An 18,538-nucleotide genomic window follows, 5' to 3' on the forward strand; every position below is an offset into this window, starting at 1 on the left:
CAGTGATTGGGTACCCACCATGTTCCAGGCATGGAACTGGGCTCTTCACATACAGTGTTTTAAATCCCGCCAGAGATCTTCAAGGAACCACTATCCTCAGTGTCCATAGGAGGCTCATAAAGTTAAATAGTTCATCCCAAATTACACGTATTCATAGAGCTGGAGCTGGGATTTGAATCCACCCAGGTCATCTGCCTCCAAAGCACTATTCTTTTCTATGCCACAGGTAAGGTTTAGGCCAGGGGTTCCCATGTGTTTTCAACAATGGGCCACATGCTCGGAAGTCCCTGTGTGTGCCAGCCCTGTAAGCGTGTTGATAAAACTGATGGCAGATTCAGAGGGTCAACACCAGACACTTATAAATTAGATAGAGCTCAAATGTGAGTAAAAGGCATATGGTGATGTTGTGCAGGCCAATTTGTCCCATTCTCCTTACGATCCATGGTATTTCATAATGCTCCAATTTGATGGCGCAAGTGGAATTAAATGAACAGCTTGTATTGAATGACATGCTCTCTTGGCCACTGTGAATGCCACTCATGCTAATGAAGCCACTGGAGTGTCCAGGAGGGCAGGGGACTCTGCCATTTACATCCCCAATGTCTGGAACAATGGCTGCCACACAGAAAGTGCTCAGATATCTACTGTCTGTCTGAATGAATGAATGAATGAAATGAATATGGCTGAGTGCAATGGTGGATGCCTGTAATCCCAGCACTTTAGGAGGCTGAGGCGAAAGGATCTCTCAAGCCCAGGAATTCAAGACCAGGCTGGGGAACATAGTGAGACCCTGTCTCGACAAAAAAAATTTTTAAAAATTAGTTATTTTAATTTTTTTAGTGGTGTATGCTTGTGGTCCCACCTACTCAGGAAGCTGAGGCAGGAGGATCACTTGAGCCTAGGGGATCAAGGCTGCAGTGAACTGTGATTGTGCCACTGCATTCCAGCCTGGTGACAAAGCAAGACCCTGTCTCTTAAAATAAATAAATAAATAGTGCCGGGTACCATGACTCACGCCTGTAATCCCAGCACTTTGGGAGACTGAGGAGGGCGGATTATAAGGTCAGGAGTTCGAGATAAGCCTGGCCAAGATGGTGAAACCCCGCCTCTACTAAAAATACAAAAATTAGCTGGGTGTGGTGGCAGGCGCCTGTAATCCCAGGTACTCGGAAGGCTGAGGTAGGAGAATCACTTGAACCCCGGAGGTGAAGGTTGCAGTGAGCCAAGATCGCGCCATTGCACTCCAGCCTGGCAATAGAGCAAGACTCTGTCTAAAAATAAAATAAAATAATAAAATAAAATAAATAATTCATTTTGTTTAGTTTGATGTTTCAGTGTTTATTAAGTGTCAAGTGTTGAGCTAAAAGCTTTACATATATTGTTAGCTCAGTTGATCTTTTTAACAACAACCTTATAGGACAAATAGTGTTTTCTTAAAAATTTTACTCTAATTCCATGATGTACGTGTGCAGAATGTGCAGGTTTGTTACATAGATATACATGTGCCATGGTGGTTTGCTGCACCTGTCAACCTGTCATCTAGGTTTTAAGCTCCATGTTATTTATTAGCTATTTATCCCGATGCTCTCCCTTCCCTCGCCCCCCACCCCCTGACAGCCCCCGTGTGTGTCGTTCCCCACCCTGTGTTCTTATTGTTGCTCTCCCACTTATGAGTGAGAACATTTGATGTAAAGCAGAGGTACAGACTATTTGTCTTTGCATATAGTCTTTATCTCCGCTTTGTAAATGAGGAAAATGAGGCTTAAAGAGGTTAAGTGACTTACCTTGGCTGAAAATTAGTAGATCTTGGATTTAAATTTTGGCTGTGTAAGGCCAGAGTTTGAGTTCTTAATCACCACCAAGCAATAGCATAATTTCATTAAGACCCAAGTCTTCTGGCAAAACGCCAGGTGGATAAGACTCAGGGGTCCCCATAAAGTTGAGTTACAGAAAGGACGGAAGCACACATATTCTAGAACCTGTTGATCCCTTTCCCTTCAGTTTACCTGAGAGATTAGTGATGATGCTGAATGTCCTGGGAGAGCTGTGTTTATTTTCCCCCAGGAACAACTCAGCATCTCAAAGTAAACTACCTTCTTATGGTCATGCTATGGGGAATTCCTGCGACATCGTTTTTCCAGTTTCCATGGACCTTGATCATCCACTGCTTGGCTAAAATAAGAGAATTAAAAATTGATGGGAATAGTACTTGTTTTGAATGCCTGTGGCTCTTGAATGAGGAAGATGTCTGGTAGCATTCTTGCATAACTGTGTATCATTTCAAGACATGTTCATTTTGGCCAGAAGTCTGTGTCTGCTGGCACCAACACTGGTCACTCTATTTGAAAGAGAGAGAAAGGGAGGAAAGAGAGAGAGAAAGAGTGTGAGAGAGAGCAGGAAAGCCTGAGAGCACTCAGCAAAGTCCCTTTGAGTTTGGAGGCATGCTAGTTTGGTTTTGATTTTTGTTGTTATGTTTAAACACTCGCTGTTTTCTAATTCTGGTGAAGTCCATCTAGATAGCAATGATGTCAAGTGTCCTCCCTTGATTTACCTCTGGGACAGTAAAACCACTATTGGTTGCTTTGGGTTTGATTCTCTTCTTGAGGGATGTACCTGGCCTTTGGCAGAGGGGTTCAAAGTGGACAATTAATCTAGGAAATTTACTCAGTGCCACATGATCACCTAATTGGTGAGATAGCAAACATTTTCCTGTTGGCCTTTCTTGCAACCCCTATAGATGTGGTAATGAGGATCCTTAACTTAAGGGATATCAGAAGAACTGCATTTTATTTTCAAAAACTATTCTTACAAAGGGTAGGGGAAGCTCTTTTTCCGCTTCCTCCTCCAAATTATCCTTCTTGCCCCTGCTGAATCCTCCCCACTTGCTGAGATAGAATGCCTTTCCTACAGTGTGATGGACAGTAGTGGACATACTGGGTAAGAGCCAGCTGGACAGAGCTGGGTACACATCCTTGCTTTGCTACTCATTGGCTACATGGCTTCTGGCAAGTTATTTAACCTCTCCATGCCATAGTTTTCTCATTGGTAAAATGAGATTAACAATTTCCACTCACAGAGTTGTTGGAAGAATTAAATGAGGTCATGCATGTCAAGTATTTGGCATGTATACAGTTCCCAATAATGCTTCCTATTTTATTATTTATTATTTATTTATTTATTTTTGAGAAAGCATCTCTGTCTGTTACCCTGGTTGGAGTGCAGTGGCAAAACACAGCACACTGCAGCCTCTAGTTCCTGGGTTGAAGCGATCCTCTTACCTCAACCTCCTGAGTAGCTGGGACCACAGGCTTATGCCACCATGCCTGGCTATTTTTTTTATATATATATTTTGTAGAGATGAGGTCTTACCATGTTGCTTAGGCTGGTCTTGAACCCCTGGGCTCAAGTGATCAATCCCTCGGCCTCCTGAAGTGCTGGGATTATAGGCATGAGCCACCATGCCCAGCCATGATTCCCATTTAAAAACCCTATAATTTGTAATCGTATTATATGTGTACATGTATATATGCATCACATGTATGTTTATGTGTATATGTATGTATATATATGTATGTGTGTTTTAAGTATTACACACAATATATACACAATATAGACTATGGAATGAAAGTAATAATGATATAATATTATTTTATGAAGAATGGTAGTAATAATGAGAGTAAAAATGATAGAACAGCTGGGCGCGGTGGCTCCAGCCTGTAATACTAGCACTTTGGGAAGCTGAGGCGGGTGGATCACCTGAGGTCAGGAGTTTGAACCCAGACTAGCCAACATGGTGAAATCCTGTCTCTACTAAAAATACAAAAAATTAGCTGGGCGTGGTGGCAGGTGCCTGTAATTCCAACTGCTCAGGAGGTCATGGCAGGAGAATTGCTTGAACCCGGGAGGCGGAGGTTGCAGTGAGCTGAGATCACCCCATTGCACTCTAGCCTGGGCAACAAGAGCGAAACTCTGTCTCAAAAAAAAAAAAAAAAAAGTGCTTGGACTAGCCTTTTCTCAGGGCACATGCCTCAGTATATGGTATCCCTTTAGATTTTAGAGGTTGTAAATTAGTCACCTCCGGGAGAAATGCAGCCTGCATTTGTGTTTGATTTGTCTAGCAAATCAAAGCGTTAAATCAAAGTGTTAAAATAATTGAATAGGAATAACTGAGTCTTTAGGCAGAGAATAGAATCCACACACCTCATCACTTCCCACTGCCCTGTTCTCATTCCATATCACGTGTTTCTGTTGCTTGCCTAGCCCTGCAGTCATCTGATTTTGCTACATCTGCTTGATGTTTCCTGATAAAGATGGTCCTTGACCAACTAGGTTGGAATGTACTGCATACTGTGACTGCCTGAAGGAATGTCATAATGCTTCTTAGCATATTAAAATTATGAAAAGTTCTATAGTTAAAAAAAAACCTCACTGGTTTATCTTTGCTTAAACCAATGCTATCCAAAATTCTTTGATTGCAAACTCTTTTCCCCTACAGATTACCTAGCACCATCCTATGGGACAAGAGGTTCTGACAGAACATAGTTTCAGAGACAATGGCTTTGGAATGTTGTTTTATCTTATAATCTACATTTAAAAGAATAAAGAATAAATCTCTAGATACAAAATCCAATAACTATAAAGAAACAGTCTGACAAATATGAGAGCCTACAAATTAAAATCTTTCTATGCAATGGAACAACAGGATAAGTGGGAGAAAATTCTTTTAAAAATGGGTTAATATTATTGATGCATGAAAAATTTTGTAAACCAATAAGAAAAAAAACCCAAAATAAGAACAGAAAAAGGATATGCACATGCAATTTAGTAAATATAGATGTTCAATAAATATGGAAAAGATGCCCAACCATGCTAGCAACCAAAGAGTTGCAAATTACACATCAGATCAACAAAAATCTACAAGATTGTATGTCCAATGGTAGCACGGTTATGGGGAAAGGAACAGTTAGTTAAAGGAAATTGGTTACTCTGTCTTCTAAGGTAATTGACAATCTCTCCTAAAATGTGTATGTCTATATGTTTTCATGTACTAATTCTTCTTTGAACAATCTATCCTACAAGGATCTTTACAGATATACAAACAACATTTTTTTTTCACCACATATTTATAAAAAAGAAAAACTGACAATAGCATGGAGCCTATTAGCAGGGGTGGGTTGAAGAAGGTATAATGTATCCATTTGAGCAGCACTGGGCAGTGGTTAGAAACGAAAAGAATCCACTCTATGGGAAGGCAGGATGCCACTGGTGTGCAGTTAACTACAAAAAGCAAGTTGCAGAGCTGTATATTTACATACACACACATACACACACATGCGCATATACGTTCGTGCATAGAAAGCAGTCTAGAAGGAAATTCACCACAATGTTAACTAACAGTGGTCCTCCCCTCTCTGGGGAGGAGAGATTGGGGTTGAGAGGAGGATGTGATATAGGACTTTGGAAACCGTTTTCACCCTAATGCCTTATCTGGTATGAATGTTTTCACATCGAACATACAGTATTGACTTTTTAAAATTTAAAAATTATAAACAACAGGAAAAAAAAAAGGATGAAGGCATAGAGAGACAGAGAGTTGCTATTTGAGTAAGGTGGCCATGTAGCTTAAGGGTTACAAGAAATGTCTATAAGTGCAGCCTGCCTGAATTTGAATCCTGGCTCTCCACTTGCTAACTTTTCAACCCCAGGCTAGTTATTTAATTGTGTGCACCAGAGATTCTTTATTTATGAAAATAATATTTCCCTTGCAGGGTTGTAACTAGTAAGATAATCTATTAGCAGTCTTTGGCACAGAGTCTGCCCTGTTGTAAATTCTTAGAGAATGATCGTAATCATTATTTATGTTAAGTAAGAATCTCAGTTGTATATGGCTAGGAGGAAGATTTTCTTTAGGAAAGTAATTTTCATGATTTTTACTTCAGTCTGATTGTTAAAGGGTGATACATGTTAATAATAGAACACCTAGAATATATAGAAAAATAAATAAAAAATGCATACTTCCATTAGATTCTTAAACATTATTTTCCATTCATGTGACTTACAGTTCTTTCTGCTGAAACTGTTGTCTGCCCTGCTGCTTAGCAAGTGGTGTAGGTATGCAGCGGATGAGTATGGCTCCTACATCTGGATGCATCAGTTATTTGAAGAGAGGAACCAATCCACCACAATACTCAGCTTTCCCAGCCCAGCTAGTGGACCAAGACATGCCCACTATTATTCACAAAGTGGCCAGGGAGAGGAAATATGAATAACTTGCCACCAGCAAAGCAATTCAAGTATACCATCTTCCATTAATAATATAAGTCACCATTTATTGAGCACTAAATTAGGCCTGGTGCTCTGTTGGATGCCTCACATATATTATTTTTAATCTTCACAATCCTGCAGAATACATATAACTTTGTCTGTTTCACAGATATGTTAATGTCTGAGAGGTTAAGTGTTTTGTCCAAAGCCACATGGCTAATATGGTATGGAAACAGAATTTGCAGATCTGTAAATGACAAGGTCTGTGGTCATTCCAGTCTATGTTATTGCCTCCTTGAAGACAGAAGTTTTGACTTCACTTTTGTATCCAAAGAAGTCTGTGCTTACGTTTTGGTGTACATACAGAGGCTTGGATCAATATTGTAATGTCCAGGATGCAGGGTCATTCTCCTCGGATCTGTGTCATGCTGCAAAGTACCTTCTTTGCCCGCACAGACTTGTTGATGTGAGGATCACTCATATGTATTTTACATTCCACCTAGGTGGCGGCTTTGAAATACATCCCATCTGTCCTCCATGATGTAGAAACGGTCTTCGATGCGAAGTTACTCAGGTGAGAGCTTATGTTGTACTTTCTTGGGCTCTGTTGGCAAGGCAGGGATTCAGAGTGGGAGGAGGGCCCTTATGGGGAGCTCCAGAGGGGCACTCAGCTTGGGGATGAGGAAGACCTGTGGCAGGGGATATTTTCAGGGCTTCCAGTGTGGTATTTTTACCTTTTGGTTTTCTTGTGCCAGACTTTGGTGAGAACCAACTGTATACTAAGCATCCCTCTGATGATATGAAAATTAATCATATAGGTTAAAAAATTGATGTTTGGAATAAATGTTTCCATTTCACCTGGGCCTGAATGTTATTTTGGGTTCCACTCTTTGCCCTGTAGACCCCACAGTTGCAAATGGAGAACAACCTAAGCATAGCTAAAGAAATAATGGAGATGGCTCCCTTTTGCCTTCTCCTTCTTAACTATATTCAGCTCATAGATGAACACATCATTTTAATGTGATTATGCTGTTGGAATAGGGGCATTTCAATCAGATATACTTTCTTCTTTTTAAAAAATGTATTGTAGTTTACAGATAACAGATTTCAAAGACTTTTTATATTTAAATATAGATTTAGAAAAGAGTTGCAAAGATTACATACAGAGAGTTATCATATGCCCTTCACCCAGCTTCCCCTAATGTTAACATTTAAATAACTATGACACATTTATAAAAACTGAGAAATTAACATGGATACAGTTCTCTTAACTGCACTCTGGACTTCATTCAGATGTCACCAGTTTTTTCATGGATGTCCTTCTTCTGTTCATATGGAAGATTTTTGCTAGCTCCTTCTCATCCTTCAGACCCTCAGGCTAAATGTTATCTTTTTGGAAAAGCCACCACTGGATATTGTAAATAAATTAAATTTCTCCCCCAGCCCCTGTGCCATTATTCTCTGACACAGCTCCCTATTTATTTCCTCCACTGCATACATCGCTGTGTATTGATTTGTTTGCTTCTGTGTCATTTGATGACCTCTATTAGAATGTAAGTTCCATGCCAACTGGGACCCAGTCTGTTCCCATTGTATCCCCATTTCTCTGTGCTTTGCCTGTCTCATATTAAGTAGATGTTTAGTAAGTCCTTGAAAGAATGAATGAATACAGTAAGTTTATTTTGGGAAGTCAACAAGGACTATAATTTTGTTTCAGGGTATTTTGATTCTCACCATATTTGGGAAGAGCTGTCTCCCTTTTGATGTCCCAAACTGGTTCTAATCCACAATTGTTCATAGTGTTTTAAAAATATTAGAGACAATTTTGATTTTAAGACTTATCATAAAGCATTACCAAGCATAAAACATTTGTAAGTAAAATGGTATGGTAATGAAGTCAGAACCTTGTTTTGAACTTTTGTTTCTTTAACTTCCTAGCTGCATAACCTTAGGAAAGTTAGCTTTTCTAAACCTGAGCTTTCCAACTTATAAAATTGGGATAAGTATTGTGTATCGCTTGTAGAGTTATGAAGTTTACGTGACGTAATGAATGCAAAATGCAAAGTGTGTGCTTGGTATACAGTAACTGCTCAGGGCTATTGGTATTATTTTCAGATTTTTACATCTCTTTTAATGCTACTAATATTCTATACCAAGAACAAATTGTACATTTTTACTGAAGGCTTACCTTGCACCTCATGCTCTGCCTGGACTTGGGGGTTTCCGAACAGAGCTACAGGTCCAGGGATGGACTGTAAGTGCTATGAGGTGGGAGACATTGGTCTACCTTACCCTACCAGCTCCTATTTTTCCTGCCCTCAGCCAACTCCTGTATGAGTTCTACACCTGCATCCCTCCTGTGAAACTCCAGAAGCAGAAAGTACAGTCTATGAATGAGATAGTCCAGAGTAACCTCTTTAAAAAGCAAGGTGAGTACACAGCACCCTTGCTGGGGTGGGATAAGGGGCCAATAAACCCCACATCATTTTGGGGAAGTTTGGCAGGAGAGGGCAACCTGTCCAGTGACTGAAACATCTCTTTTCTCACAACTCCCTTGGTCTGCATAAATGCAAAAAGTAGAAAGTAGCTGACAACTTAGATATCAGAATCTAAATTGATTTTAGGAAAGCTGAGGTTGCATTGTTTATTTCTCTTGAGAAAGTTTAATGAGGTTTTTTTTTCCCCCTGTATGGTTTATTATTGCTGTCTTTAACTCAAGGGGGAATGGATAAAGTTCCTTTTAGTAGAAAGAGCCTTTCGCAGGGAAGTTCTTAAAATTTTGAGTGTGTAAGAATAAACTGGAGAGCTTATTAAAATGCTAATTCCTGAGACCTAGCTCGAAGAGTCTGTTTGAGTAGGAATTAACATTTTTTGAAGTTTTTAGAAAAATGTAAATTATTTTGGAATAGGTAATGCATTTGCGTGGATGAAAATGCAAAGGTATGAAAGAGTACCATGTGGAAAGGGTCTCTCCAGACCCTGTGCATGGCTACTCCCAGTCCCTTCTCCAGTGGCAAAAGGCATATCCAGTTTCTTGTGTTTGCTTCTAGGCACACTCTGTGGATGTGGAATCAACTATGTATGTGCTATATACTCTTTATTATTATCATGCAAATGGTAGCATGGTATGTAACTCTTCTGCACTTTGCCTTTCTTCACTTAATGGTATATATTTCTGGGAGATCATGGAACGACAGTGGATTTGCACAGAAGTTATGATCAGAGCTTCTGCTTACCCTAAACTGGTCACCACTAGGCCCCACTGGCAGAAGACTTAGAGTTCCCTATTTTCAAGGTCAGTCAATTAGATGTCGATAGCTCCTCCAGATTTCATCAGGCAGGATTTGGAAGCTCATATGCATCCTCTACCTCATCTCTAGGAATGCTCTGCATGCCTCGATTTTCAAAATGGATCATGCCTTTTGCTCCATGTAAAAGAATGACCTGTTCAAAAACTCTGCATTCCTTCACTCCTATCTGTAAAGGTGAAGAAATGACTTTTCAGAATCAGTACTTTTTTCTGTATCCTAAGACCCAACCTTTCCAATTTTCAATTTCTCTATCCACATTGGTGTCAATAATAAAATGAGAAGCAAACTGTGCAAGAAACAAAAGGTCTTAGAATTCAGAGGATCAGCCATCACCCGACTGGAATTTATTCAGGGAGTGAAGCCTGAATATTTATGCAAATTGCCTGGTAATCACAGAAATATTCAGGAACCACTTCACTGTAAAGATGTTTTTTTCCAATGCCTGGTTAACATGGTGCATCCAAAATTGCTGTCTGTATCCTATCCCCGGAGTTAAGGGTAGGAGGAGGATGTGGGGATGAAAATGTTCTTGTGATTTTAAGGTTTATGTGTGTGGTTTCCTGACCCTTTAGACAGATGTGTGACAACAGATTAATCCAATAAATATGTAGTTTGTTTGAGCAAGGTGGTTTTTGTGAGGCTATGGAGACTAATTCTGGTAAGTCTTGTTGCACTTCTTGTGTGACTGTGCCTTTTTACAGTGAGAATTCCATGGTTTTAAAGTTCTGATTTCCACCTCTAAATAAATTACCCTTACCCCAAAAGCATTGAAATATGTCTGCCCCTTCCTGCCCTGGAAGCCCTTCGCAGGATTTCAGGTGCTGCCACTGCAGAGACAAATTGAGTCCCATCCTAGGGACATGACAAGGACGACTCTAGCTACGCGTATGGTGTGGCACAGGCAGCAGGGAGTGGACTACTTGGCTCTCCTTCATTGTTCAGAGCTGCTGTCATTGTCAGGGGCCCGGCTTGGCATCGAGGCCAGATGGAGTGCTAGCACGGGCCTGGGCTGGGCATGTGGTGTCAATCCCAGCCTCACGGAAGTCAGAGTAATGCCTTTCCTGCAGCCACATCTCCAGGGCTGGGAGGAGGCCTCTGAGGGTTAGCATCATGGCAGGGCAGGCTGGACAGCTGCTACTTCTCAGTCCTGCTGTGTGTCTGGGTTTCAGATTCAGTAAAAACGCTCTGATTAATATTAACTGACAGAAGGCCCGCCCTGGCGTTGTACACAGTTATAAAAGAAAGCAAACTTCTTACCTTTAAATACATACAGAGACCAGAGGTAGACAAAGTGTCCTTTGGGGACCCATTTCAAAGAGGAGGCAAAGTGTAATTAGTGTAGCCACACTCGGCTCACATGTGAAAGTTGTATACCTTTACTCACAGCTGAAAGATAACTCCTCTCCCACCATCTATTTGCTAAGTGAGCCCTCTTACCAAAATAGTCCCAAAGGGAAACTTCACCTCATCCCCTTTCTTAAAGCCTCACGTTCCCAATGAATAAAACCTGAATTCATTATGCTTATCAGTGTCCATTGCCCTTGGGTGAGCGTCTCTCTTTATACTCTTAAATAAGGTGAGTGTGATTCCTCTGGCCAAGTTTGAGCAGTAATGAAATTCCTCCTGTTATTCTCCCTGTGAAGTGTCCTGTGCCTCCGGGATGTGATTTGCTTTGAGCCTGCACTCATTTAACTGCCAGATGTGCAAATTGCCTGGAGTATTTTCAGTGACATTTGCTTGTACTCACAGCCTTGAACGTTTGTATTGACATTAAGCGGAGGGGCCAGAAGGCTTTTAAGCACTTTCTGAGATTTTGGCAGACTACCCTATTGGCCTGTCGTCAGGAGGATTCTATGGAGAAGGTGGAGAAGGGTTTACTGGTTAAGAACAGTGGTTCTTGGGCGACACTAGACCTGAGTTTAATTCCTGGTTCAGCTTTTTACATGACTATGTGACTATGGGTAATTTTCTAAACCTCTCTGATCCTCAGTAAGCTCATCTGTAAAATGGGAATAAGAACAATAACGTCTGTCTTAGAGGGTGATCGTGTGGGCTAACGAGATGGATGATGCATTTAAAGTAGTTGGCACAGCGCTGAGCTCAGCATAATGTCTCATACTAAGCAGTAATTGTTATTATTGGTGTTGTGGTTATTTTTCCTGCTGATCCCAATTTCTGTGTTGACCTTTAAATTCCTTGCAATAAGGGAGTTCCGAAATGTTTGATAGTTGCACATAACCCTAAGCTACGTGGTTTTCCTCAGGGTCTGAGAAACACAGGACCTAATGAATAAAAGGGCCTTGGTTGGTACATGCTTTGCATTCTGGCTTTGAATGTGGGTTTTTTTGTTTTTTTGTTTTTCAATTTTTATTTCCCTTGAGTGTTTTTGTAAAGGGGCCGTGTTACGTATGCCTAGAAGGAGTAGAGGTCAAGGTGAAATGTTTGCAATTTCTCACTTCATTGTTTATGTTACTACAGGCTCCAGCATAGTTACATAGTTTTGGACACCTGACAGCCCTCCTCTCTGATGATTTACCCCTCAGGGCTCTTTTAAAACACACACACACACACACACACACACACACACACACGGTTTTTTCCTTGTTTTCTTTATGGAGGCAATTAGCCTCAACTTTGATTTGACCTATGATATTGAGTAAATTACTTAATCCTTGCAAGTCTTAATTTCCTCATCTGTAAAATGGGAATAGTCACAGAATGCGTCTCCTTGGGTTACTGGTGCATCAGTGGCACATGTGGCTAGTTAGCCTGGGAATTGCAGGAGTAAGTCACCACCAGCCAGGTTCCCACATGGAATGGCTTGCTCCGTGTGGATGACTTCAGGTTTCAGTGAGGAGAACTGAGAAACTTACAAACACTTATTTGCTGTCTTCTCCAACACAAGCTCAGACCTACCTGGTGGTGGTGACAGGAGAAAGGATGCACAGATATGCCTGGAGAAAGCTCCAAGGGGAGTCTAGGAGAAAAGCAAACCCTCTGTGCCTTTGAAACAGATTTGTCCCTACGAGAACCTCATCTCCAAGAAATGTGTCTTTTTAGTCTGATGCTAATCAGAGGCACCATCTGGTTCAGTGTAAACTGCTTTAGGATCCACATTGCTAGAGCTTTCTCTTCAAATTTCCAAAACAAACACAGAGAGAGAGTGACAGAAAGAGAGAGAGAGAGAGACAGAGAGAGAGACAGACACCTGACAGAGATTTGGAAACTCTTTCAATGTTTATTTTCAGCTGGTGGATTTTTTTTTCACTGGGAACTTTATTGAGAAGCTGTTCTTTGAGCAAAGCATCCAGTTTCCCTTTTATTAAAGCATAGCTTCCTTCTTCCCTCTCATCTGTTGCCCACAGTATCTGGAGATGCTGCGTCCTCGATTCACAGTGTACAAGGGGCTGGACAATGGTTGGGGGAAAGAGGGATGGAAATAATTTTGCCCATATCTTTTCTAATCATCGTATCATTGCAGCATTGGGCTGCGAATAAACAACCCTCTGACTCTAGCAGTTACTACTTTTTTTTTTCTTTTCAACTTTTATTTCAGGTTCATGGGGAACATGTGCAGGTTTGTTACATGAATTGATTTCATGTCAGGGGTTTCATGTGCAGATAATTTTGTCACCGAGGTAATAAGCATAGACCCAATAGGCAGTTTTTTGATCCTTACCCTCCTCCCACCTTCCACCGTCAAGTAGGCCCCGATGTCTATTGTTCCCTTCTTTGCATCCACGTGGACTCAATGTTTAACTCTCACTTATAAGTGAGAACATGCAGCATTTGATTGTCTGCTCCTGTGTTAATTCGCTTAGAATAATGGCCTCTGGCTTCATCAGTGCTCTGCAAAAGTATGTGATTTTAATCTTTTTTATGGCTGCATAGTATTTCATCATGTCTATATACCACATTTTCTTTATCCAGTCCACCATCAACACCTGTTTAGGTTGATTCCACGTCTTTGCTATTGTGAATAAAGCTGTGATCAACATACACAGGCATATGTTTCCACGTATTTATGTCCTTATGATAGAACGATTTATCTTCTTTTGTGTATATACCAGTAATGGGATTCCTGAGTTGAGTGGTAGTTCTGTTTTAGGTACTTTGAGAAATCTCCAAACTGCTTTGCATGATGGCTGAACTAATTTACATTCCCTCCAACAGTGTATATGCATCCTCTTTTCACCAAAACCTCACCAGAATCTGTTCATTTTTGACTTTTTATTTTTATTTATTTATTTTTTTGAGTCTGAATTTTGCTGTTGTCGCCCAGGCTGGAGTGCAATGGTGCGATCTCAGTTCACTGCAACCCCTACCTCTTGGGTTCAAGTGATTTTCCTGCCTCAGCCTCCCAACTAGCTGGGAGGTACACCACTGTGCCTGGCTTTTGTATTTTAATAGAGATGAGGTTTCACCATGCTGGCCAGGCTGGTCTCAAACCCCTGACCTCTGGTCATCTGCCTGCCTCAGCCTCCCAAAGTGCTGGGATTACAGGCATGAGCCACTGTGCCTGGCCAATTTTTGACTTTTTCATAATAGCCATTTTGACTGGTGTGAGATGGTGTCTCATTGTGGTTTTGATTTGCATATCTCTAATGACTGGTGATGCTGAGCATTTTTTCATATGCTTGTTGGCTGCATGTATGTCTTCTTTTTTTTTTTTTTTTTTTTGAGACGGAGTCTTGCTCTGTCACCCAGGCTGGAGTGCAGTGGCCGGATCTCAGCTCACTGCAAGCTCCGCCCCCCAGGTTCACGCCATTCTCCTGCCTCAGCCTCCGGAGTAGCTTGGACTACAGGCGCCCACCACCCCTCTGTTCACATCCTTTGCCTGCTTTTTAATAGGGTTGTTGTTTTTGCTGGTTAATTTGTTTAAGTTCATTAGATTCTGGATATTAGACCTTTGTGAGATGCATCATTTGCAAATACTTTTCCCCATTCTGTAGGTTGTCTGTTTACTCTGTTGATAGTTGCTTTAGCTCTTTAGTTTAATTAGGTCCCACCCAATCAATTTTTGATTTTATTCTAGTGGTTATTACTTTGGTAATCTTATTTAACATCTCTGAGCCTCGGGTTCCATGTCTGAAAAATTTGAAAAATGTGAATTAGGAGTGTTATCCTTATTTTGGATCCTGGCTTGATTGCATACTAGCTGTGTTCCTTGGAATAAGTAACCTCCCTGAGCTGTAGCTTCTTTAGCTACAGAAATGCGACAACTTATGAAAAACAACTAACAGAGTGCCAGAGACACAGTTGCTGCTTATTAAAATGCATCTATTTTGTCTGTTGTGTAACAGTACTGACCGTAACAATAGTAATGACATCAACAGCAACTGAAAGGGAGAGACTTAATATTTATCAAATGCCAGCTCTGTATCAGGTATTATATACAGCGTAAATATATGTTAAGTTTTTACAAAAACACAATGGCCTAGAAAGTTAAGTAATTTTCATTCCAATGAGACCAAATATTACACAATGTATTAAGGTATTAATATTTTGGACTGTGTGATCCTAGGGTTATAAATTAATCTCTAAATCTCAGTGGTTTGATAATGGAAAGGTTTATTTCTCTCCTTTGCAAAGTCTGATGAAGGTCATATTCCTTTTGTCCCTCCTGAAGTTGTGCCAGCTGGTGCGTGTGGCCTCCCTGTAGCAGGAAAGATAAGAAGGGAGGGAAGGAGCGCAGTGGCTCTTAATGTCCTTGGCCTGGAAGTGGCATCTGCCAGTTCCACCCACAGTCCATTGGCCAGAACACATCACATGTGCTAATGCCAGATAATCTGGGATGTAAACTAAGCACATGCACATGCAATATTTGATAAGCATTGTCTCTGTGACTCACAGGTAGTAAGTGCTGGAACTGGTTCTGAGTGCAACTCATTTGAATAACAGAACCCACCTTTTTCTCACTATACTATGCTTTATTCTTATGAGGACTAAAAAGGAGCAAATAGTGGTGTATTGACTTGGTAATGCTTCCTTCTCCATGTGAGAACAAGTGCTTCATCATTCGTCCTGAAGGATTTGTTTATTTCCATTCCCCACTCCCAACTCCTCTCCCAAATGCCCGGCTGTACATGAACTCTGACAGGTGAGCACAGGAACCCTTGCCTGGAAGGGAGATGAGGCTCTTGCTGCCAGCAGTTACTGTGTCACCTGTGGCTTCTCAGGGCACAGCTTTCCTGCAGCAAGCCGGGGTATTAGCAAGCTGCCCAAGACTTGGGATGTTGACATGAGGGTCTGCTTCTGAGGCTGTTCAGAAAGAAAAGGCAGTTGGGAGAACAAAGCATCTTTCTCTCAGGATGTGCTCTGGCCTCATAGTGGGGCACCTTACATGCCCTTGCAAAATTCAGTTCATTGCATATAGTGCCTGGAATATCTTCTACTGCCTCCCATTCCCTACCCCAACCCCAAGGCATACTCAACAGGCAACCCCTACTCATCCCTTTAAGAACCAAAGTAGCCCTCAAGCCTGCAATAAGTCCTCCCTGATGGCTCAGGCATTTCGGCTCAATTCCATTCAACACTTAGTCCCTGGGGAAGAAATGTGGATACAACTGTGGCGAGTTAGTAAACTTGTGCACCATGATCTCTGTGCAAAGAAAATTAAGCTGCTTCTTTTTGTTTGTTTTTAATCTAATTTAATCTTCTTTTGGAGTCTCTACTTTGTGCTGTGGCAACTTAAAAATTTCAATACATGGTATCTTATGGCTCTAGATTTAACCAGTCTTTCTGACTTAAAACAGTCCCCACCTTCCCAGGAACTCAAATAGGAAGGGGAAGAAAAGCACAGGTTTTGGTGTTTCCCTCAGTTTATCTGAAATGACTCCCTTTGGGACTTTCGCCCCAGAGGGGATGTTGGTAGTACACACACATTTTGTGGCCTTGGGTCTCAATGCCAGGTGAAGGGGCAGCTGACCCTTCCCTTCCATCCTATCACCTTCCTTTCTGAGGAGGCTGTCCTCATCTCTGTCCCTGGGGTGGTAGAAACATAGTGGCTGCCAAGGTACCTGATGAATGGGGAAAGATGTGAAAGTAGAGGGTTGAATACATTGCAGATATTACCCGATTCCCAAAGGGGGCAAAACAACGCATCTAACCTCAACGCTTAGATATCCCTGAGGAGTTTGTTAAGATTGCAGAATCCTGGACCCTACTCCAAAGATTGACTCTGAATATCTGGGGAGGGGGCCAGGGATGTGCATGGTGTCAGCCCGCCAAGGGGCTTTGGATGCAGGTGGCCCTTGACCTCTCTCAAATGGGAGGCATAGCTCCAGGAGCCTGAGGAGGGAAAGGAAAGCAGTGTGGGCATGGACACGGCTCCCCCATTGCAGAGTGCAAACCTCCATCATGACACTTGACATGTCATTCTAGCATTCGCTGTTTATGGGACTGTCTATACTGATGGAATGAACTCCTTAAGGATAAGGGAAGTTATAAGTTTTGTTTTATTTATATTCCTGGTCTGTACACATGTTTATGTGCCTGGTCTCTCAGAGGCTGGTCTGTGGACCTTGCTGGTAAAATTCACCATTATTCAATGGCCAATGTCCCTTTAAGAAAAGGAAAGAGCACACCTCAATTTTACACAGCTGGAGCAGTCCTGGCCATTAATTCAAAATACATCTTATTATTGATCCACACAAGGCAGGCTTTTATTTATTTAAATGTTCTATTTGTTATTTTTAATAACAAATGTAGCATCCACGCACTCGCCACACAACACAAAAGCTAGGAAGTTAACAATCACTTACATGTAACCACACGACTGCCTTTCCGCACCTATGGTAACCACATTCTTGAGTCTTTTTTTTTTTTTTTTTTTGAGACAGGGTCTTCCTTTGTCACCCAGGGTAAAGCACAGTGGCACAGTCATAACTCATGTAACACTGAACTCCTGGACTCAAGCAATCCTCCTGCTTCAACTTCTGAGTAGCTAGGACTACAGGGACATGCCACCATGTCTGGTGAATTTTTTAAACAAAAACTTTGTAGAGGTAGGGTCTCCCTATATTCCCCAGGCTGGTCTCAAACCCCTGGGCTTAAGTGATCCTTCTGCCGTGGCCTCTCAAAGCACTGAGATTACAAGCATGAGCCATTGCACCCAGCCTCTTGAATCTTTTGTTAATCATTCCACTGCTTTCCTTTTCATGCAGTTGTATTGCATTTATATATTTTCCTAGTGTTTTAGTTATTTTAACTTTATGAAAAGTGTATTGAACTGTTGATAATTTGAAGGAATTTATTTATTTTTACTTAATATTAAACTAAGAATCATCCATATTACTGATTGCTGGAGTTCATGTTTTGATGACTATAGGAAATTCCATTGTGTGAATAAGACATAATTTGTTCATTCATGCTTTCAACTTCAGGCATTGGGTTGTTTCAGTGTTTCTTCTATTGTAAGCACTGCTGCTAAGAACATTCTTATACGTGTCTCTTGCTGTAAATGTTCAAGAGTCTCCTTTGGGGATAGAACTACTGGTAGATTTGCTTGGCCATAAGGGATCAGAATCTTTAGGAGATAGTGAACACTCTTTTCCAAAGGCAATGCCGAAGTGGTCCTGTGTAGCCACAGTCTCTTCAACACTGGATTTGCCCTGCTTCTTAATCTTTGCCACTAAAATAGGCTTAGACTACATAATCACTGTCTTTAGTTGTGTTTCCTTGATCACCAGTAATGAGGAAAATCTTTTCTTCTGTTTCTTTGCCACTCGTGTTTTGTTTCTTTGCTATGTCTGTTCATGTCTTTTGTCTGTTTTTCTTTTTCTTTTCCTTTTTTGAGATGGAGTCTCGCTTTGTTGCCCAGGCTGGAGTGCAGTGGCGTGATCTTGGCTCACTGCAACCTCTGCCTCCCCGGTTCAAGTGATTTTCCTGCCTCAGCCTCCTGAGTAGCTGGGATTACAGGTGTGTGCCACCACACCTGGCTAATTTTTGTATTTTTAGTAGAG

General features: G+C 41.3%; 1 protein-coding gene across 1 annotated transcript in view; it reads left to right on the top strand.

Moving 5' to 3' along the window:
• The window catches only part of DOCK2 (dedicator of cytokinesis 2), a 447,565-nt gene that overhangs the window by 113,995 nt on the left and 315,032 nt on the right, over positions 1 to 18,538 (top strand). The window contains exons 24-25 of the mRNA XM_011947752.1: positions 6,768 to 6,838; positions 8,587 to 8,693. Of these exons, the coding sequence (XP_011803142.1) occupies positions 6,768 to 6,838; positions 8,587 to 8,693 (178 nt within the window). The remainder of the gene's footprint in view (positions 1 to 6,767; positions 6,839 to 8,586; positions 8,694 to 18,538) is intronic.

This window comes from Colobus angolensis, unplaced genomic scaffold (genome assembly GCF_000951035.1).
Source record: "Colobus angolensis palliatus isolate OR3802 unplaced genomic scaffold, Cang.pa_1.0 Scaffold27, whole genome shotgun sequence".
Classification (NCBI taxonomy): domain Eukaryota; kingdom Metazoa; phylum Chordata; class Mammalia; order Primates; family Cercopithecidae; genus Colobus; species Colobus angolensis.